Genomic DNA, 21,302 nt, shown 5'->3' on the forward strand with positions numbered 1-21,302 from the left:
TTGGGTTGAAAATTAAATGAAACTAAATTGTTTTAGGGATCTCTCCTTCTCCACAGCTCTTTCGTTCTCTCAATGCTTATCACTATCATAGGTACATAGAAACTTTATATGCACCCAAGGCCTCCACTTGGGTTGACACAATTATGGAATCTCAGAGTAGGAATTGCCCTTATGGTTATGTAATTCAACTGTTCACCTTAGAACTCTTTCTAAAAAATTCCCAATAATTAGATGTTATCCTCTCTTGGCATTGATTCTTCACTTCCTCCTAAGGCAAATGATTCTATTTCTGAATAACTCTAATACACAGTTGATTTTTTAATATGAGATATGTTCCCATATATTTTCTCCCACTGTCTTCAATTCTAATACATAGCGAGGTTAATCATATTTGTTATGGTGACATTATAGATACTTGAGGATTTCCTCTGCTGCCCACACTCCCATAGGCCTTTTATTCTTTTCTCATTCATAGGTCTTGTCACTCAGGCCTGCCATTTCCTTTGATCCCATTGGGGCTCTGCTTATGTGATGCTCATTCTTTCACCAACATCAACATAGCTGTCCTGCGTCCCATTCCCTCCAAGCCTCTGTTAAGAGGCAGGAAAAAAGAATTCACTCCTAAATTCTATGTTGATTGATAGTTACTCCAAAATTACAATCTTATATTGAGTCTTATTGTGCAAAGAGTGAATAATGGGAGAATTTAAGGTTTCTTAATAGGAGAAGTGGCGAGGGTGGTAGGAGAAGTTAAGGCATCCTTTGAATTCCATCCTATTTTTATGCTAGAACTTTAAATCTGTATTGAAAAGAAAAGCACATGAATTTACTATTGTGATAACATACTTTATTCATTTATCAAATGATTGATTCCCTTGAAAATGTAGTTCTTTTCTAAAGACATCAGTGAAATTTTGTGCTTACTAATTTTCATTTTAGCCTAAACTCTACAGCATGTTTTACTTTGCTTTACATCTTATGCATATGTGCCTTTATATATTTAAATTTAATCAATGCTCCAATGATCATATGTTTTGTGATATCATAGAACAGGACAAGGGCAAATGGTTGTATCAGTTACCTGTTGATTTGTACCATTTTTTATTCACCAGCAAGTAGATACAAATGAATAGCACACATCTTCTAATGTTAAACTAGATATGGGGTGACAGTATAGGATACGAATATGATTAGGAAGGAAACCAGACAGTTTTAGCAAGTGTAAGTGAACCACACTGATGACATAAGCAAGGGAATATTCATGAATCTCCGTTGTTCCCTCTAAATTATTATACTGCCCTGTTCCTTCTGACATCATATACGTTGTCAGGAGACAACCAGGAGAAGATGATAAAGCAGCATAAGCAATAAACTAAAGAGTCTGAATATATATATTCTGCTATAATCAAGTGATGTTGTAATATAATAAATCTTACAACAAAGTCACTCTGACCCATATGTCATGATATGCGTAATTGTTACTAAGCTGCAGAGTAAGTAGGCCCAGATGTAAAGCACTTTAAGACACGTTTTGGTATTGGACTGGGCAGTACATTATATTGCTCTCATTTTTCGGGGAAATCATTGCTTGGAATGCTAGGACAGATGAGAATAAACAAAGCCATGATACTGTAGTGGCCCTCACTTCTCCATTCCCAAATTTAGACAGTCTTCGCCTTAGAAAGAATATCTGACACCCCAATTTCCCCCTACTCCCCAGTTATGTTCCATGGCACCTCCATCTGAAAGTTTATGAACACTTGTCCCAGAGGCAAAAGACAGAAGCCATCTACAAATGGATTCTGGATGCCTATTTCTTTGGAAGCTAGAGGAAAAGGGAGGACAACTATAAAGGATGATGGGGAGGAAAACAAAATAATTAGTGTTCAGATAGAAAAACAAAAAAATGAAATCTGGGACAGGGAAAGGAGAAGCCCAGCAGGTGGTCTGAGGGATGGACTTTAAGACTGGGAAACTCCAGGCCAGGGTCTGTAACTGGATTAACATAAGTGCCACCCCATGTCCTTGGCTGTTCTTGGGAACTGTGCTCCTGAAGCTGAGACTCATGAGAGACTGGAAAATTTTGGTGAAGGATGGACTGTGGGAGAGAGCTAGGGAGGAAAAGAGATACTGCATGCCTGTAAACAGCCACTAAGTATACAAACGAATTTAGAAATGTTGTCAAGAGAGCTAACAATAAGAACATTACATAATGGGACAAGAAGAACGAAACCCTCAAAATGATCTCTCCTGTCAACCTGAGATGCCTGAAATTACTTTAACTTGAGGATAGTTTTACCATAATTAGAGATGAACAATGAAAGGCGATGATGCAATTGAGCTGTAATAACTTCAGAAACATCAGATTTGTTCCCACTTTGATAGAAAATTATAGTACCAAAGACATTGAGTCCCTGAAAAACTGAAATGCAAATGAGTAGGAGAAATATTTTATAATTGACCAATTACAATTAATTGTCCTCACTTTTGAAAGAAACACTTTCTTCATTTGGCTTCCAGGACACATTCTCTCGATTTTCCATCTGTAGCTTTGACTCTTCCGTGTTAGTATCTCTGGTTCTTTCTTATCTCCTCAAGTACCGAACATTCAGTTTACCTAGAGCTCAATCCTTGAATTTACTGTTTCTTTCCAAACCCATTTGCTTGGTAATCTCATCCATTCTCATGATTTTAAGTAAGATCTATGTGCTGATTACTTTCAAATTTATGCCTGTAGCTTGGAATTCTTCCTGAATTCCAGACTCATATACCCAATTGCCTTCATGATATTCCCATTTGAATATCTAATAGGGATTTCCAGTTTAATATGTTCATAATGACTTCCTGCTCTTCCCTTCAAATCTGCTCATCCTGAAGTTTTCCCCATCCTCCTTTCATTATTGATTCCTCTATTTTTCTTATTTTCAATATCCAATCCATCAGCAATTCTTTTTGTTCTGTCTTTAAAATATATCCAGATCTTACTGTTTCTCACCATCTCCACTGCTATCATCCAAACTACCCCCTTGGTTGGATTGTTGCAATAACCTTCTAACTACTCTTCCTCTTTTCACCTTTAAACCCCTATAGACTGGTCTTCTTACAGAAACCAGAGTGAAACTGCTAAACCGTACACTCTATATGTTCAAAACCTTTCAACGGCTTTCTATATCATTCAGAGTAAGGACCAAAGTCTTATAATTACCCACTAGGACCTGAAGCACCCTTATCCTCCCTGCCCTGTTCCTTCTGACATCATCGTTTATTACTGTGCCCCTCACTCCACTCCAGCCACTTGCTGTTCTTAGAATATTCCAGACACATCTCTCCTTTAATACTGTTATTCTTGACTTTCTTTCTACATAGAACACTTTTCCCCGAAGTCCTGTGGGGCTTGCTCCTTTCCTTCTTCAAGTCTTTCCTCAGATGTCACCAATGAGTCTTTTCTGAATACCCTATTTTCTAAAAACCCTCTCTCATAGCAATTATCACTTTAAAAAGTTCTATGTAATTTACTTATTTAATAGACTTAATGTCTATTTCCCCTAACGAAAATATAAAATAAATGAGGGGAGGTATTTTAGTGTCTTTTATCAGTGATGAATCCCCAGCACCTAGAACAGTGCCTGGCACATAATAGGTACTCATAAATATTATTTGAATGGAGGAATGTGCACATTAGAAAAGTCTGTAAAGAAGTCAACCAAAATATTTATGGTGTTTTATTCTGAATAGTGAGATTGTAGGTAAATTCCATATTCTATTATGTTTTTCTGAATTTTCCAAACACTCTACGTTGACTGTATATTACTTCTTTAACCCCTACCCCCAAAAAAACCCTTACAATGTAAAATAATTACATATTCAGGTATTTCAACTGAGACTGGAAAAGCTGAAATGCTTTAGCATATAGGGTATTTAAGAGACAAAATGTTTTATCCCAGAGACTGTCGCTGGCTAGCACGATGATTTGGAAAATCACCTAAAGTGCCTCATTATTCTTTAAAGTAAAACAAACTGGTTGGATTTGATTTTAGGGTCCCTTGAAATTTTAAATGTATATTATTCTTGTATAATACTAGATTCTCTGACGACTGAGACAATTCCAATTTAAAAATAAACGTTACCTTTTATTTTTCATTCCTTAAAATATTTTGATGTTAGGAGTAGATGTAATTCCATCACTCCCTTTTCATTCGTATGATACCTTTCTTTAAGAAAAATCCACAGATATTGCTCAAGTGGCATGCCTACATTCCAGGTGAGTGGACTAAGTTTTAGAAGAATTGTATAAAATGTACAAGAGCTATCACAATAGAGCTGAGCAAATCTCAGGTCCTCTATTAGCTAATGAACCTTCAGATTACCTCCACATTACTCTTGGTTCGGAGCTCTGGAGGTCAAACACTAATGCCACAGTTGAAGCAGATACGTAATTTCTTTGAGGAAGAGTATGGAATTATCTGCACAACCTGTAAATATACAGCAAGTGGGTAAGAGAGCTGGCTCTGGACTCAGACTGTGAGACCTTGAGCAAATTACTTCACATTTCTAAGCTTCAGTATCTTCATCTATTAAGTGAGGAGAATAAGAGTACTAACTCACACGGTTTTTATAGGAAATAAACTAATATATGTCTAGAAACTATATATATGTAAATACTGATGCAGTATTGTAATTATATCCTTCTAGGGCTACTTATGTCCAAATGAATTTATTGCGACTCAAGGTCCACTACCAGGAACAGTTGGGGATTTTTGGAGAATGGTGTGGGAAACCAGGGCGAAAACATTAGTAATGCTAACACAGTGTTTTGAAAAAGGGCGGGTAAGTTATTTGAAAACCTTTTCACAAAATGTTATTTTACAATTGTGTTAATATATGTGTGATACTGTCTGCCAGTACCATGAGTCATCAATAACTTGGACATCTATAAGACAGTTTTAACTTACTAGCAATAACTGTGATGTATATCAGTATAACAAGGTGCTTATGAATGGTGATTTTCTCTGAATACAGATCAGATGCCATCAGTATTGGCCAGAGGACAACAAACCAGTTACCGTCTTTGGAGATATAGTGATTACAAAGCTAATGGAGGATGTTCAAATAGATTGGACCATCAGAGATCTGAAAATTGAAAGGGTAAACAAAGGGGCGGGGGCGAACATAACAGAAAATGTTAATGCTCTAAATGTCTAGAGTAAAATTAATTTCTAGAACTATTCCTTGCAACGGTCCCTATATATTCAACAATGCATTCCTATTAGTTTCTAAAACAGTTTTGAATTGGTATTGGATTTCACTATATCACTGTGTCTAATTTCAAATCATAAAGTTTATATTAACCAATTAACATCAAATTCTTAGGTAACAAGGGAAGAGAAAGGAGGAAATATCTAGATCACTAGGTTTATTGTATGAAGAAACTGGAATATTTGACTTAAAACAGGAATTTCACAAATCACTCATCTCTGTCTATATCCTAATAATTTGATTTTCTATTTAATCCAGAACCAATATAGAAGAGATAACATGGGATTCCACTTTATAGGTTTATATAAATGCCTCTACACACAGAAAATGATATTAGGATCTTTATACATTCTGACATTATCAGACACTCAATACCTGTGTTTTGAATAATTGGTGAATGCGTTTATTTAAGTGTTGGGTCAAAATTGTTTCAAAATCTACTATTTTACTGCTACAAAATGCTACACTACATTTGAATATAAATACCCTACATTAACATCTGTTTGCAAGCTTTCTTATTATTTTCCTTCATATTGAAAGGCAATTTTCTTTATTGTAGCAATAATAAAAGACCTTTCTCACAGGAAATCATGAAAACACAGTTTCTTCTGTTTGGTAAACAGTCATTTTTAAAAGATCACCTTCAAAAGCTGGGACCCCAGCTGTCTTCAACCTTCATCATGGTACTTAAATAATTTTCGTGCTTCTTTAATCTGTCGCTTTGTCTAGCATGGTGATTGCATGACGGTCCGACAGTGTAACTTCACCGCTTGGCCTGAGCACGGGGTTCCTGAGAACACTGCCCCTCTAGTCCACTTTGTGAAGCTGGTTCGAGCAAGCAGAGCACATGACACCACACCTATGGTTGTTCACTGCAGGTATATGAAAGATATGTTTAGAACCTTATATGAAACAGTGGAAATGGTCTTTAAATTCAATGTGGCCTTTTTATTGTTATGATACCATTGATTATTTTCTGGCAGAATGTTAATGTAGATTCATTCCAGCTTGCAGTTTTCAGATATTTTACTGGTTATAACAAACCAAGATGTAGCTTTATGGAAGGTTAGATGGCAGAAATAAAATGTGATGAATGTGTCTAAATGCAAGGGAAAATGTATTCTGGTACAGGAATTTTCCTGAAATCTTGACTGGATTATGCCTCTCAAAGGCCTTTAAAGTTTTTTTAATTGTGGCTCATCATTGATGTGCATGAGTGTGTGTGTGTATAGGATTTTATGAATTTTACAAATAAACACCTGATCCTTCGCTATTTCAACTGATACTAGTCTACTATCATAATTTAAACATTTTTTTGTAAAAGCAAATTTCTAGATTTGAGTTACAAAGAGTAAATAAAAGAAAATGAACTCAAAATAAAGATCAAATTAAGTGACCAACCCAAGTATGATTCCAAATATTTACAAACTTAACTACTAAATGTCTTCCTTTGACCCAGCTCTTTGAACATGGTTAATAGAATGTGACTATAAATTGAGATTTTTTTTCCCTTGTTATTTTCATTGGTATTTAATACTCTTAGAAATAAAACTCAAGATTGTTTAGAATTCAGAGTTCTGGACATATTGATATGACTGTTTTCTAACATGCATATATCTAAATCAATGTCAACTTGAATCCCTTCAATAATTGGAATTTGCAAATTGTAGAAAGAATTGGTGATAATATACTATTTTATGATTCCACTTATATGAGATACTTAGAATAAGTAAATTAATAGAGACAGAAAGGAGAATTGTGGTTTCCAGGAGCTTGGGGGAGAGAGAGATACAGAGTTATTGTTCAGTGAGTATAAGAGCTTCTGCTTGGGATGATGACTAAGTTCTAGAAATGGAGAGCAGTGATGGTTGGACAACATCGTGAATGTACTTAATGCCACCGAACTGAGCACTTAAATATGGTTAAAATGGTAAATTTTATGTTACGTATCTTTTACTACAATAAAAACAATTGAAGTAACTATATTTTAACCACATTATTAAAAAATTAATTATTACTTATAATAATTCCAACAATTGATAATTTTTCTAACAGGAGTTTACTATAATTAATGTAGTTAAAGAAACTATTAATTCATCTAAGATTTTTACTGTTATGTAGAGGAAAAACTCAATATGTAATTTAAATGATTTTACATTTTCCAGGAATATTTTGGATGTTTTAAATTATGAGTCATACATGAACGCTTGCTAATTATAAAATATCTGAACTTTTTAAAAAGCATATAGAACAAAAAGTAAAAGCCTTATTCTTACCCTCTCAATTCCATTTCCCCTTCATATATGTAAAAGTTTTAACAAAGTAGTATATATAAATACAGTATAAATAGGATAACAGCTTGCTTCTAAAGTCAGGGATTGATTTCAAGCCGGCATCATTGATAACGAAAGTCTTTGATGGACAGTCACTGCCTTCAGCTTCTTGGTACCTTACATATGCACTGCCACTGGCACTAAAGTCCATTATAAAAGGAAAGCACCTTCTCCCTTGAAGCCTCAAAAAGAACAGTTTTCTCCTTGTGATTTAAATAGTTAAGAGATAAGAAAAAGTATGCTCATAACAATAATCTGTATCATTTTAATACTGTGTATGAAATTATCTCCAACCTCAACTTCTCACCTCAACTTTAGACTTCCACATTTAACTTCCAATTCAACATGACAGCCTGAATGACCACAAAATTCTGAAAATTTGACGTGTCCAAAACAGAACACTTGGTTTAATCTCCAAACTCACTTCTCCTCCTCATCCCCGTCTTGGTGAACAGCAGGTCCACTCGGCTTGGTCCCGGCACTCCGGACTCGTCCTCTACCCTCGTCTTCCTCTCGCATACCACATCCACCCCACCCGCGCATCCTCTGATCGCTGGCCCCCTCACCTCTCCACTGCACTCTCTTCGCCCGCGTCTTCCTGCTCTTTGAACGCGCGAACACGCACCCACTCTGATCGTTTCTCCTCGGGCTCCCGCCGCTCCTCTCCCACGAGCCCACCTGGTGCGCTCCCTAACCTTGTTCACGTTTCTCTTCACATGTTACATTATCAGAGAAGCCTCCTCTGATGACCCTAGCCTACCCTATCACCCTCACCCTCCTTAACCTGATTTATCTACCTTCCTAACACCTCTGACGGCCGGGTACATTCTGTGGATGTTTGCTTATTTGTGTCCCGCCGTTCTCCGTCCTGAAGAATGTAAGTTCCGTTTAACTGCAGGAGCTTTGTATTGTTCACTGCTATACCCAGGATGCCTAGGACAGTGCTGACGCTCAAAATGTCCTGAATGATGTAATGACGGATTACTCTGTTCAGGCCTATGTGTATGTGGTACCATAATCGGATTTATCTTGTAATGCTCACTATTTCTTTCAGATCAAATCATAGAAAATTGATGACATTCTACTATTTCTTACCCCCAAGAATGCCAATTTCATGTTGTTCAGAGTAACAGTTACAAGACTAGCTGACCTTTAAAATCTTTTTTTCTTTCAGATTTACTTTCTATATTAATTACTTAAATACCTAAGAGACTTATCTTTCTAATGAGAGTTGCTGAATAAATCTTGTTGGGTTTATCAGTTAAGTGTCTATGGGGCACATACCTATCCATAGGTATTAAATCCATTTCTTGAAAGGAAATAGCATGTCAATTTTATTATCTGTAGGAAGTAAAAAAAAAAACTAGGGAAAGAAAGTGAAAAGAACACACAAGAGTCTATTTTTCCTTATGATGCGGAGGAAATGCTAGATGGGCTAAATATTTGACATTTTTACGTTTAGCATTTCTATTGATAACCAAAAAATATGTTCAATACAAAGCTTCTGGTGTTAAGAATTCTCAAGGATTTTTACAAATCTTCTCTGTACTTCTGCAACTCTACCTCCTAAAATATGATGAAAGAAGAGGAAATGTTCAACTTATTTCTTATAAAATTCAAATATTTGATAGAGTATCAATGATAATCATCGTGCCCTGTCTAAACAGCCTTGGTAACAATATAAATCCAAAGAAACTCCAAAGGAAATCTACCTTCAAATAAGAGAAGAAACTGTTTAGAATTTATTGCTACCGTAGCTCATTTTCTTCATCACCATCACCATGAACAAGCTTTTGCTGAATAATTTTCATGTGATTTCACTTTTGCTGCAGTGCTGGAGTTGGAAGAACTGGAGTTTTTATTGCTCTGGACCACTTAACACAACATATAAACGATCATGATTTTGTGGATATATATGGCCTAGTAGCTGAACTGAGAAGCGAAAGAATGTGCATGGTGCAAAACCTGGTAAGAGATCTCAAACTGCCTGCAGTGTCAGCTCGAGAATTTCTCCGTGGGAGGATCTTAGTCCTAGCAATCTGGTTGGCTGTGGATTTGAAACTGTATTTGCATAGCAGACACTCTCTTTTCCCACATTGTAAACCTCCTTGGGGTGGGGGGTCTTGGGGAGGACAGCTGATGGAGATTACAGGAGAACTAAGGCCCACCTACCACAGTCATCCTTCAGCATCGTCACTGACTGCTCATCCTGCCTTCTTTATACAGATAGGTAGATAGAAAATTATTCATAAAATTGACTTGTCTTTAGTATTTAGCAAGTTTGGGGAGCTTAGGAAATGAATGAAATCAATTTGTTTTGTAAACATGCTAAAAGTCGTAATTGGGAAAAAGTTTAAAATATAGATTTATGAGGTTCCATATGTTTCACTTGTCCATATTTATCTCTATTGCATATTAGTACTAATAACAATTATTGTAGTGTATTATCTACTAACTGGGAGTTTTTTGTTTTGTCATTTTGGTTTGGAGGCAAAAATATTTATAAAATATATGGATTTTTCTTCATTAAAAAAATCACACAACATCATGGTAATGAGACTAAAACTCCCTATTGAGTGTCTAGTGGGTTGCAAGTGCTATACCAGATCCTTTACATGTATTATCTTATTTAATCCATTATTTGTAAAGTAGGGCCAATAAAACTAATCAACAGCCTGGGTACTATTGATTCAGTTTTACAAATAGGGAAGCAGATGCTCCAAAGTAGTAAAGTGATGTTCCAAGGTTATACTACTAATAAGTGTCAGAACCAAAATGCAAACACAAGTTGGTCTAACTATGGTATGCAAGGTGTTCCTATCTATACCTCTGGATTGAGTTTCTATGCTATACAAATAGAGATTTTCTCACAGTAAATATACAGATCTACTATCACAGTATTTTCCAGGGGATGTCCTAGAAAACGCACATGTCATCACAGTTGTTAAAGGTAGAACAGAGCCAGACCTGATTGCTTATTTGTTAAAGTTCGTTTCCTGGTCCCAGAACCACACAACTTGTCTGTCAGTAGCCATGCTGTGGTGGCAGCTCACAAAGAATAGACTAGAAGGACTTAAAACTAGGCTATACAACCATGTACTGGGGCTTTTGGGAGGAAGGAAAAAAAGAGAGAGGAAGATTGGCAGCAGATGTTAGCTCAGGGTGAATTGTTCCTAGGGATAAAAAAAAAGGTATGAGAAAGCAAGTTCTCTGCTAACATAAGTTTGAGAAAGAAGGGCAACCGATTCTTAGAATTTCTTAGACCCTCTATACTCAGGTGCATAGACAGTTACACATACAGAGCCCTTGTGGGCAACATTTCCCAAACTTAGATGATTGTGAAATTCTTGAACCCTTTTAGATCCCAGAACATATAATGCCATGTGATGAACATTAATGTCCTTAGGAAATGGTTCTCTAGACCAGAGACCTCCAAACTTTTTGGACTTCCATCCCTTTCAGGAAAAATGTTTGAGCATTCAACTCTAAGACATATGTATTTATTTTTAAAATATACACTACAGAATTATATAATTATAAAACATATACAAAATAAGGAATTGAAAAACATGAAATAAATAATTTTGAAAATCTTGCTAATTGTGAGGGCTTTATATTATCATTAGGTATTTTTAAAAGATAAAATATATACTTAGCACAAGATAATTTTGTTATGATAGTGGCTTTAAAAACATATTTTAAATTATTTTTAATTTTTTAAAAGTAATCTATCTTTTTGTCAGATCTGATTACGTTGTTGCTGTTTTTACCTTATATATGGCTACAAGATTATTCTAGGAGTACAAAGGATGTCAGCCCTGCCATTATTTTGTCATTCATTTGGGCTTACATGATATTTTCAATCCATGGTCTCTTTGTAGGAATCTTTTTAAGCCAAGTCAGTTCTGTGGTTGTTAGGTAAAACTAGGTAACGTAATCCATATGCATTCCCTTGTATGCTGAAAGGGAACCGGTGAGTGACGTCTCACTCTGCCCTCAGGGTACTTCAGAAATGCGCGATGACTTGTGACTAGGGTTGGCTTCATGGGTGTGCAACCTGTACTGTGTTACAGGTCCCCACACTCAAAAGGGCCTTGCGCTTGGTCTAATGTTGCTGTCACTGTCTTAAAAATCTTTACTAGTTTTTGAGGAAGGGAACTCACATTTTCACTTTGCAGTGGGCCTCGAAAATTGTGTAGCTGGTCCTTGACCAGGGGTCTTATAAGGGCTCCATTATCAATTCAGCTATTAACCATTATTAAAACTCAAGTTCTTTCTTATTTTTAGTTAACAGTAAGGATAAATAGAAAGCTAACACTTTCCTTCTGTGTCTCAGGGTGTATACACGTGTACTGGCAATCGATTCTCTTGACATTAATCGAGATTGGTTGGCTCTCTTGGATAAGGTAGAGGGTGGGACTGATCGGAATACTGTTTCCTTCTAGAGTCTGGAGTCAATCTTCAAATAACGAAAGTTGAAAAACATTTTGCCATACTCTGCATCTTTGTGGAACTGAACGCTGTAAAGACTATGTTCAAAAACGCTTGTTAATAATTTCACACAATTTAGTACTCAATATGTGCTATAAACTTCATATATTATGCCTGTTTTACCAGCCAGAGGAAAAGGTTGCAGTTGGGCAGGGGAATGGAAAGAACGCGAATTTTGGAGTCAGAAAACTGAGTTCAGAATCCAGCCTTGCTAATTATTGGCTCTGTGACTTTGTTTAATTAACCTTTCTGAGCTAATTCTCCTTTGTAAAATAGCCGTCGTACTTTTCACAAGTTGGTTGTCAGTATTAAATAAGAGAAAGTATCTAAAGCTCCAAGCGTACAGTAAATGCCCAGCATGCAGTCAATGGCTGACAAGATTCTGCTGGATTCTCTCCTTGCTGGAAAGCTGGTACTCAGAACCTCTCTTTCACCTGACTGCATTCCCAGGCGTTACGCTCTTTACTGTCTTTTCCCTGTGATGAAAAAAAGGAAAATGACCACACCTTGGCTCCAGTCCTCACAAATCAGCATTGCTTTGCACAAGAGTGGTGTCTTATTTTCTTCTATTACACTCGGGAGTGATTCCAGTGCTCATGTCTCAGCACATATTACAGTAGCCTCGGGCAGGGGTGGGGAGGTGGAGACCTCAGCAAAATATCACCAGTAAAATGCACCAGAGGGCCATGACCCAGACCCAGGAGAGAGCTTTGAGTTCTTTCACTGTCTCCCAAAAAACAGTTCATAGCAGCTCCAAGAGCTTTGAAAGAACTTTCTGAGAAAATGCTCCGCAGTGAAATAATATCCTGAGATAGTATCGGTGCTTCAAATAAGGGGTTCATCTGGATGAGCCCCTGCCCTTCCCTGTTCTTGAAATTTGCTCCGGTGAACTGCTAAGGCAGAAGAAGAAAAATAACTGATGTATTTTGTTGCCTAGTTTTTTGTCAGGCACTTTACATATGTTACATCCTTTAAACTTCACCACATAGGTTTTATGATCCCCCAGATGAGGAACCTGAACATCAGAAAAGTTTAATTCTTAAAGTAACGCGACTATCCCGGGTAGAAAGTAGGATTGAGTTTTTGCCGCTCTCTGGCAGTAAGACTTCATGGCAGAGGGAGCTTGGAAACTAGCAGTGCTCCGTGAGTTCAGCACGCCCCGCGGGCAGTTTATGCCTGTCATTCTTTCCAGTGGAGACGCTGAGATTGGGACAGTCAGAAGCTGTACTTATCAAATGGGACTTCAAATTCAAATGTGGTTTTCCAAAAACACTAGAACTCGTAAATTTAAATGATTGTTGTTTTCAAAGAAATTATGTTGTCTCAATCAATATATTTCTGCCAATAACGTTCACTGCGTGATGACATTTGAAAATACTCTTTTGAAATTACCCTAAGAAGTTTACTGGCACTTTCAATAGAATTTTACTATGTTATAACAACACTTAATTTCTTACCAAATTGAATTGTGTAACTTTATCGTCCACCTCCCTAATGCCTTCTGGATGTTTTCCAGATGAAATCTGTCCTTAAATGGTAAAGACTGGCTGACTGTAAGAATTAAATGAGACTAAGTCAACAAACATTTATTACGCAACTACTGCATGCCAGGCACTGTTACAGGCAAAGAGAATATAGCAGGGAATATGACAGAGTTCTGCCCTTTTAGAGATGACATTCCAGTAATGAGATGTTTGTGGAAACACTTTGTAATCCGTGAAGAAATAGATATTCCTAATAATGACCAAGAATTTCTGAAGACAGTCTCAATAGAGAGTTCCCCCAAAATTTTGAGGTGTAGTCGCAATAGAAATGAATATAATAACCTCTTAACATGGTCAGTTTTCAGGACGTGCTATTCAAATCAATTGTCAATTTGTATATATATATATATATATATATATATATATATATATATTTTGAATGTTCAGGTATATTTTTTAAACATCAGGTATGTTTCCTATTACAATTGAGGGTGATTTTCTGTGACTATAACCTTAATTGCCTTTGGGAAAGTTCAAACTCAGAAATTCTAGCAGATTATTGAGTTGCATTGAATAAACTTAAAGAACCCACATGGTACTAAATTTAGCCCAAACATTCAGATGAAATGTTAGAAGTTCTTGTCCAGTACCTGGATGTTTGAACATTTCAATGGTCAACTGCCTTATTGTTACGAATAAAGACCAGATACTTGACATAAAGTGGCCAAATGTTGGATGATTAAGAGAATCGCTGAACATACTTTAAATGTGCTGATACTGCGTAGATATGCTCATTCACAGATTTTGAAAATAAAATTAGCATCTGCATTCCAACAGCCATTATAATCAGAAAACTATTTATAAGAAAAATTACTCCGACCTAACAGGAAAGAGGAAACTCATAAACAAGTTTAAATAATCAAATTCGCCACTTTTTAATAATCACAGCAAGAAAGAACATAACACTTGGTGTTGAATAAGTATTTTTTAAAACAACTTGAAGCTACAAGAAGCCACATGAATTTAGAAAACTTCATGTTTGAAATGGTAAAAAATCATTCATATACATGGTGAATTCTGTAATTCTCACTTAACTGTTTAACATTTGTTGAATTCAATATTACTTTTCGCTGTAACAGTATATATAGCTCCCCTTATAAGAAAAATCTCCACCCCATTCATTTATTTAACCACTGTTTCTTTGGTATCTAGGCACAGTATATTTTTTTACACCAGTGCATTCTGGATATCTTATCAAGTAAAGGAAATAATCAGCCCATCTGTTTTGTTAACTATTCAGCACTTCAGAAGATGGACTCTTTGGATGCCATGGAAGGTAATCAGAGACAATATGTACCCAATTCACGAATTTCCAACCTATAGCAGGAGCATCAATTTACTAATAACCATGTGTTGAAAATGTTTTAGAAATTTAGCTAATGCAGATGTCAGTTTTTTCATTTCTCTCTAACCAGAGTTAGGATAATAGCCTTTCTGTCTGAACTATATTCTTGCCAGGAAACATTTCAAACTTTTGAACTGTTAACTTCAATTCTCTCCCGTGACATGTTACTTTATCTTATAGGTGATGTTGAGCTTGAATGGGAGGAAACCACGATGTAAATATTCAGACCAAAGATTACAACTGGAAGATATTTTCAAATCACAGGGGCCAAAATTATCCCCTCCTTCTTCTGAATTGAAATGTGCAAGCTTAAAGAAATCTCTGTGCTCTCCTTACTGTGCCTTACTAAATGGATTGACATTTTATGAATAGTTCTAGGAAATAGCTAACTCAGGATAGTTATTTATTTTATACAGAATAAATATTATGCACTTAAAATGTGTAAGAAAAGACATCCCAGAGATTTTTTAAGTCTTTCATACTTTTGGAGTGAGCCAAATATAAAATTATTATTATACTAGCATTAATGTTTCAATGTGAATTTTCCCTACGTATTGAATTTAATCTCGAACAAAAGTTGTAAATGTTGATTCAGTAGTGTTATTTTGGCCTCCAGGGTGTTGACGTTTCTTGTGGATAACTTCCAGGACTGTCATAATGATCTGTACTTCCATGTATGCCCCTGTGTTTTGAATCCTCTGTTTTATGAGTGCTGAGATGTCATCTCATGATCTCGAACAGCTGAACAGTAACCCCTGACACTGCAGGGATTACTTACCCTTTATACAACACACAGTAGCTCTTCTGGGACACTTAGGGCTATTTTGATTGCATTGTGATCTTTAGTTTGAGAAAACAAAAAGAAAAATTAAGCAGTGCAATTGCTCCTATAAACTACTTTTCTAGCCTGTTCACATTTGTATGTTTTCAGGCACAAGCTGTACCACTATATTGTATATATAAATACGTAGTTAAATGTATCAGAGTATTTGTCCATTAGATACATATTCAACCTAATATTAATGATTTTGAAGGATTTCTTCAGCAGAAATATATAAAAACAAATAAAAACGTGTAATGTGTTGCAGGCTTGTAAACTAATGATGTGCTGCTGTGGTGCCAACAGAGACTTCTGAACAGATTACATAAAAGGGTCTTTATTTCATTTCCCAAGGTTGATTATTGAGGCGTGCATGTGGTGGAATTGAAAACCAAATTAATCAGGATGTAGCAAATTAGAGATTTTTTAAAAAGAAAATCTTTAAACCTCCATTTTGTTAGATAGCGACAATCTACTAAGTTTTGAACTATGTGAAATTATTTTGTCATAATTTCAATTAAGCGTCACAAAATGAAATAGTATTAATCATTCTTTTTTTTCTATAATGAAAATTATACCTTATGCTTATTTCTGCTAGAATATACATATAGAAAATGTGATGGCCAATAAAATTGAATTTTAAGGAATTGAGTTACTTTGCAGCATGATTTCAGAGGTCCTTACAAATATAAATTTGAATTTGTATCACATATTGAGATATAATTGATAGTTATCTTAATACAATATAATGAAGTATATTATATATAAGTGCAATATAATAGTACAATATAAATAGTTAAGATATAATTATTTCCCGAGGTACCTATAGATAGTAAGTAATTTTCAAATCAAATTCATTATCTTGGAAATTAAATCCTTTAGTCTTACATGCAGTCCTACTTCCTGTTTTTTCATAGCAAGGAAGTGTAAATACATGCGATCCACTACTGTTCCAACCAACAAGTTTACTCTATAGAAAGTTATAGAAAACAATAAGAAATGATGAGAACTCTAAAAGATTCAAGCTGGAATTAGAGCTTCGTCAGTTTGCTTCATGTCTCAGTCATTGAAAATGTGTGGCAAGCCAGTATTTATGAATGTGGGTTTTTGTATTCATGGAAGAGAAATAACAGCCTATGAGAAGTAATGATGAGTTACTTTTTAATGTGTTAAATAATAATAAAATAAATATTCAATCTACAGGCCATTCTATTTGCTATAATAGCTGTATAAAACAGATGTGTGCAACATAGAGTTTCACATTTGCCCCATATGTATATGCATATGTGCATCTATAAAACAGAGTTTTAACATAAGGCCTCCTCTAAAACAATGCTTATCAGGCTTTAATGTGTGTGCAAATCACCTGCAGATTGTGCTAAAAATGCAAATGCTGCTTCAGTAGATGTAGGGTAGGACCTGAGATTCTTCATTTCTAGTAAGTACTCAAGTTGGAAGACTGCTGCCTCGCCTCAGGCCATATTATCAAGCAGCAAATCTCTAGAAGACCTTGGTCAGGATCAGAATTATTTCTTGTCCATCTGAAATTATTTGAAACATGTTTGAAAAGATTTGGCTTCATTATCAGAAAAAAATTATCACAGAACACCTGTTAAATGTACACAGCTCGCTAGCTATATCACGAAATTGTAACTGAAATTGAATCGAAACTCACTTATTAATGAGAGCTAAATTTTCTCTTAATTATATTGTGAAAGGGCTAGTCTATAGCCACGTTCTATAGGTGGCTACTAAGTGCAAATTAAAATAATGAGGAACATCTGTAACATTTTTAGATCAGATTTGTCAAAATACGTTGAAGCACATGTACAATAAATGAGCAACATGTGTTTCATCTGATCCAAATGAAACTGGAGCCTCTCAGAATGGTTTGCCAGAGACCAGAGCAGCTGTGGGTATCACCTCTACTTTCATCCTGTTTTAAAACGCATAATTTTCGTCTTTCAGTTTATAGGTGAAATGTATAATAAGTCTTTTGAAAAAAGCTAATTAAACCTTGCCCTCTTCGTAAAGGAGATGGTGATCCTCTCTCCACATGTGGTACCAAACAGTAGATTTTTAAAATGGAATTTAAGTTTCGTAAAGTATTCTATTCGTCCATGGCATTATGGTGCTAAGTCCGTTTTCATGAGCAGACTTTTAGAAAACTCACAGTGAAATTTTTAGTGAAGGCTGGAACACAAAATGATCTGAAATACTCAACTGAGTGGTATTAAAAATTGAAAATATGGGGGAAAAGTTTATAAAGTTTATAATCTTGACAAAACAGCTTTCTTTCTTACGACAAGTAATATTTCATGGTAAATGACTTCATAAATATACACAGAGTTTCCATGTAGAATCAGGACTCATATGCCCACCAGCTCATGAAGATGTTTTGAGGAATAGATTAGATCACACATATGAAAGTGTTTCAAAAAGTACAACGACCTCTACAAAGTTAAGATAATCTTTTACCCAGGCTGGTCAGTATGTAATGGTTATCAGTAAGATAATGCTTCTCATTTTAAGATTGCATTGTACTTTGTGATATTAGTACCATATTTGTATGCACAGATTGAAGAGAAAATTATGGCAGTTATATTGACTTCTGTTAAATAAGATCATTGGTATTTCCTTTTTTCATGAATGATTAAGAATATTCTCAAGGAATTTTGGGCTAAAATGAACAGATAGTCATGTACACAAATAACAAAGTGTGATTTGGAAAACAAGTCAAGAAAATTTCCATTTCGAGTGTTTCAACTGAACATTCTGAATCAGTGTCTGCAATACAGTCATTTGAAAATAAAATTGCAACTTCATGGAAAGTGATGAAAAGGATTATTCTCCCCTCTTAACAAGACAGTCTTTCTAGAGTCACAAACTTATTTTAAATTTTACTGACAGTATTCTTGGATTAGGAAGTCATTTTAGTAAATTACAAACTTTTTTGAGTACTTTTACATCCATCATCCTTAATCTCTACAAAATCCATTAAGACTTGCAGGGCCCCCTATTACAGATAAATATAATGAAAGCTTAGTCACTGCGCCTGAGACCACATTTAATAAGGATGGGAGCTGCATATGATAATAAAGTTACTGAAAGTCAGTGATAAAGATAAAATTTTTAAAGGCAACAGGCAAAATCGAGATCTTTTCAGGGGCTCAAAGATAAGAAAATATGCTAGCTTCTATTCAGAAACAGTGCAAACCAAGGGACAATGGAATGACATATTCAAAGCACTGAAAGTATCTCCTAAACCTGAGTAAGGCCACCTACAAAAAAGCTAGAGCTAATATTATACTTAATGGTGACATATTGAAGGGATTCACCCTGAAATAAAGAAAAAGGCAAAATGCCCACTTTCATAACTTCTATTCAACATGGTACTGGTGTTCCTAGTCATTACAATAAGACAAGAAAAAGAAATAAAAGGAATAAGGTTTGTGAAGGAAGGAACAAAACTGTCTAAATGAGTAGAAAGTATAATCTTGTATGAGGAAATTTCTGAGAAATGATGCCAAAAAAGCTGCCAGTTATAATAAATAGCTTTAAAAAGGTTATAGGATATAAAGTCAAGATAAAAAAATCAATTTTATTTCTACATACTATCAATGAACAACTGGACATTGTGATTAAAAATACCACTAACAATAGCATAGATGAACATGAAATGCTTAAGAATAAATTTAACAAAATATGTGCAAGATCTATACACTAAAAACAATATTGATCAAAAGAAGTAAAGAAGACTGAAATAAATTTTTTAAAATGCAAGTCCATCAACTCAAAAACTCAATATTGTTAAGATGTCAGTTCTTCCCATATTGTTCTATAGATTCAATGGAATATCAATCTTAATATTTAAGGCTTTTCTTTCCAGAAATCGATAAACTGGTTTTATAATTTATATAGAAATGTTGCAACAGACCTAGAATAGCCAAAAAGATTTTTAAATAGAGCACAATTGAATATTTACACTATAGATATACAGTATTTCTTTTTAAAGGAAAAAATAGAAAGTCAAAAAGTAAATCCACACATAGCTGGCCAACTGGTTTTCAACAAAAATGACTAAGTAATTAAATGGGGAAAAGATGGCCTTTCCAATAAATGGTGTTGAAACAACTGGATATTGATTTGGAAAAATATGAACATTCATCTCTAGCTCATGTAACAAATGCAAAAATTAACTTGAAAATGGAGCATAGATCTAAATGTTAAAGCTAAAACTATAAAGTTTATAGAAGAACACTAAGAGAAAATCCTCATGACCTTGGGATAGGCAAAGATATCTTAGAGTACAGAAAAATGAAATATAAAAGAAAAATTGATAAGTTATACTTAGTCAAAATTATAACCTTCTGATCTTCAAAAGACACTATTGAGAGAATGAAAAGTCAAGCCACAGGCTGGGAAAATGGGAGAAAACATTCACAATTCATGTGTCAAGATACAAGTCCTGGGACTTGTATCCAGAATACATGCATATTTACAGAATAATACACACACACAAACACACACACACATATGACCAATACATGAAAAGATGCTCAACATCATTAGTCATCAAGGAAATGAAAATTAAAATCAGAATGAGGTAATCATACCAATAGAATGATTAAAATTAAATGGACTGGAAATATCAAGTCATGCTGGCAAGGATTTTGAGCAGCTGGAACTGGAATTATATGATACATCACTTTGGAAAACGGTTTGGTAGTTTCTTATAAAGCTAAACATAACACCATATTACCATATTACCCAGCATTACCACTCCCAGTCATTTATCCTCAAGAGAAATTAAAATATATTTCCAGAAAGTGTTTCCATGAAATATTTAATATATTATTAAAATATGTTAATAATGCTCTTAGCAGCTTTATTCATAACAACCCCAAAATGGAAAAGAGTCCTAATACCCACCAACGAGAATGAATAAATAAGTTGTGGCATATTTAGATAATGAAATACAACTTGGCAATAAAATGGAAATGAACTATTGATATACTTAAGAGCAGGGAAAATCCTCAAAATCATTATGTTGAGTGAAAGACAGACACAAGGGAATACATCGTGTACTGTACATACTGCTTCCATTTATATGAAGCTCTGGAAGTGGTTCAACTAATCTGTAGTGAGAGATGTCAAATCAGTGATTACCGGGGTGGGCTATGTGTGGTGATTGACTGCAATAGGAAAAGGGAACTTTCTGGGGGTGATGTATGTGGTCTATATCTTGAATGGACTGATATTTACATGAGTATACTTATTTGTCAAAATGCTTTAAATTGTATACATACAATGAGTGCATTTTATTTCATGTAAATTATAATCCAATAAAGTTGATTTAAAAAAATAAAAGGAAGGGCTGGCCCAGTGGCATAGCGGTTAAGTTTGTGTGCTCTGCTTTGGTGGCCCGAGGTTCACAGGTTCAGATCCTGGGCGTGGACCTACACACCGCCCATCAAGCCATGCTATGGCAGCATCCCACATATAAAATAGAG

The 21,302-nt window shown here is 35.1% G+C and overlaps 1 protein-coding gene and 1 long non-coding RNA gene across 4 annotated transcripts in view; one reads left to right on the top strand and one right to left on the bottom strand.

Annotated features, from left to right (window-relative positions):
• The window catches only part of PTPRQ (protein tyrosine phosphatase receptor type Q), a 206,777-nt gene extending 190,341 nt beyond the window's left edge, over positions 1–16,436 (top strand). For all 3 annotated transcript variants that reach the window (XM_070254641.1, XM_070254640.1, XM_070254642.1), the window contains exons 40-45: positions 4,693–4,827; positions 5,020–5,145; positions 5,986–6,134; positions 9,422–9,557; positions 14,777–14,900; positions 15,150–16,436. In XM_070254641.1, coding sequence (XP_070110742.1) covers positions 4,693–4,827; positions 5,020–5,145; positions 5,986–6,134; positions 9,422–9,557; positions 14,777–14,900; positions 15,150–15,187 — 708 coding nt within the window. In that variant the 3' untranslated portion in view covers positions 15,188–16,436. The remainder of the gene's footprint in view (positions 1–4,692; positions 4,828–5,019; positions 5,146–5,985; positions 6,135–9,421; positions 9,558–14,776; positions 14,901–15,149) is intronic.
• Positions 5,637–21,302, bottom strand: part of LOC138921315 (uncharacterized) — a 34,400-nt gene continuing 18,734 nt past the window's right edge. Inside the window, exon 2 of the long non-coding RNA XR_011433812.1 lies at positions 5,637–6,128. This is a non-coding gene — a long non-coding RNA (uncharacterized lncRNA). The remainder of the gene's footprint in view (positions 6,129–21,302) is intronic.

The sequence above is a fragment of the Equus caballus genome, chromosome 28, assembly GCF_041296265.1.
Source record: "Equus caballus isolate H_3958 breed thoroughbred chromosome 28, TB-T2T, whole genome shotgun sequence".
NCBI lineage: Eukaryota > Metazoa > Chordata > Mammalia > Perissodactyla > Equidae > Equus > Equus caballus.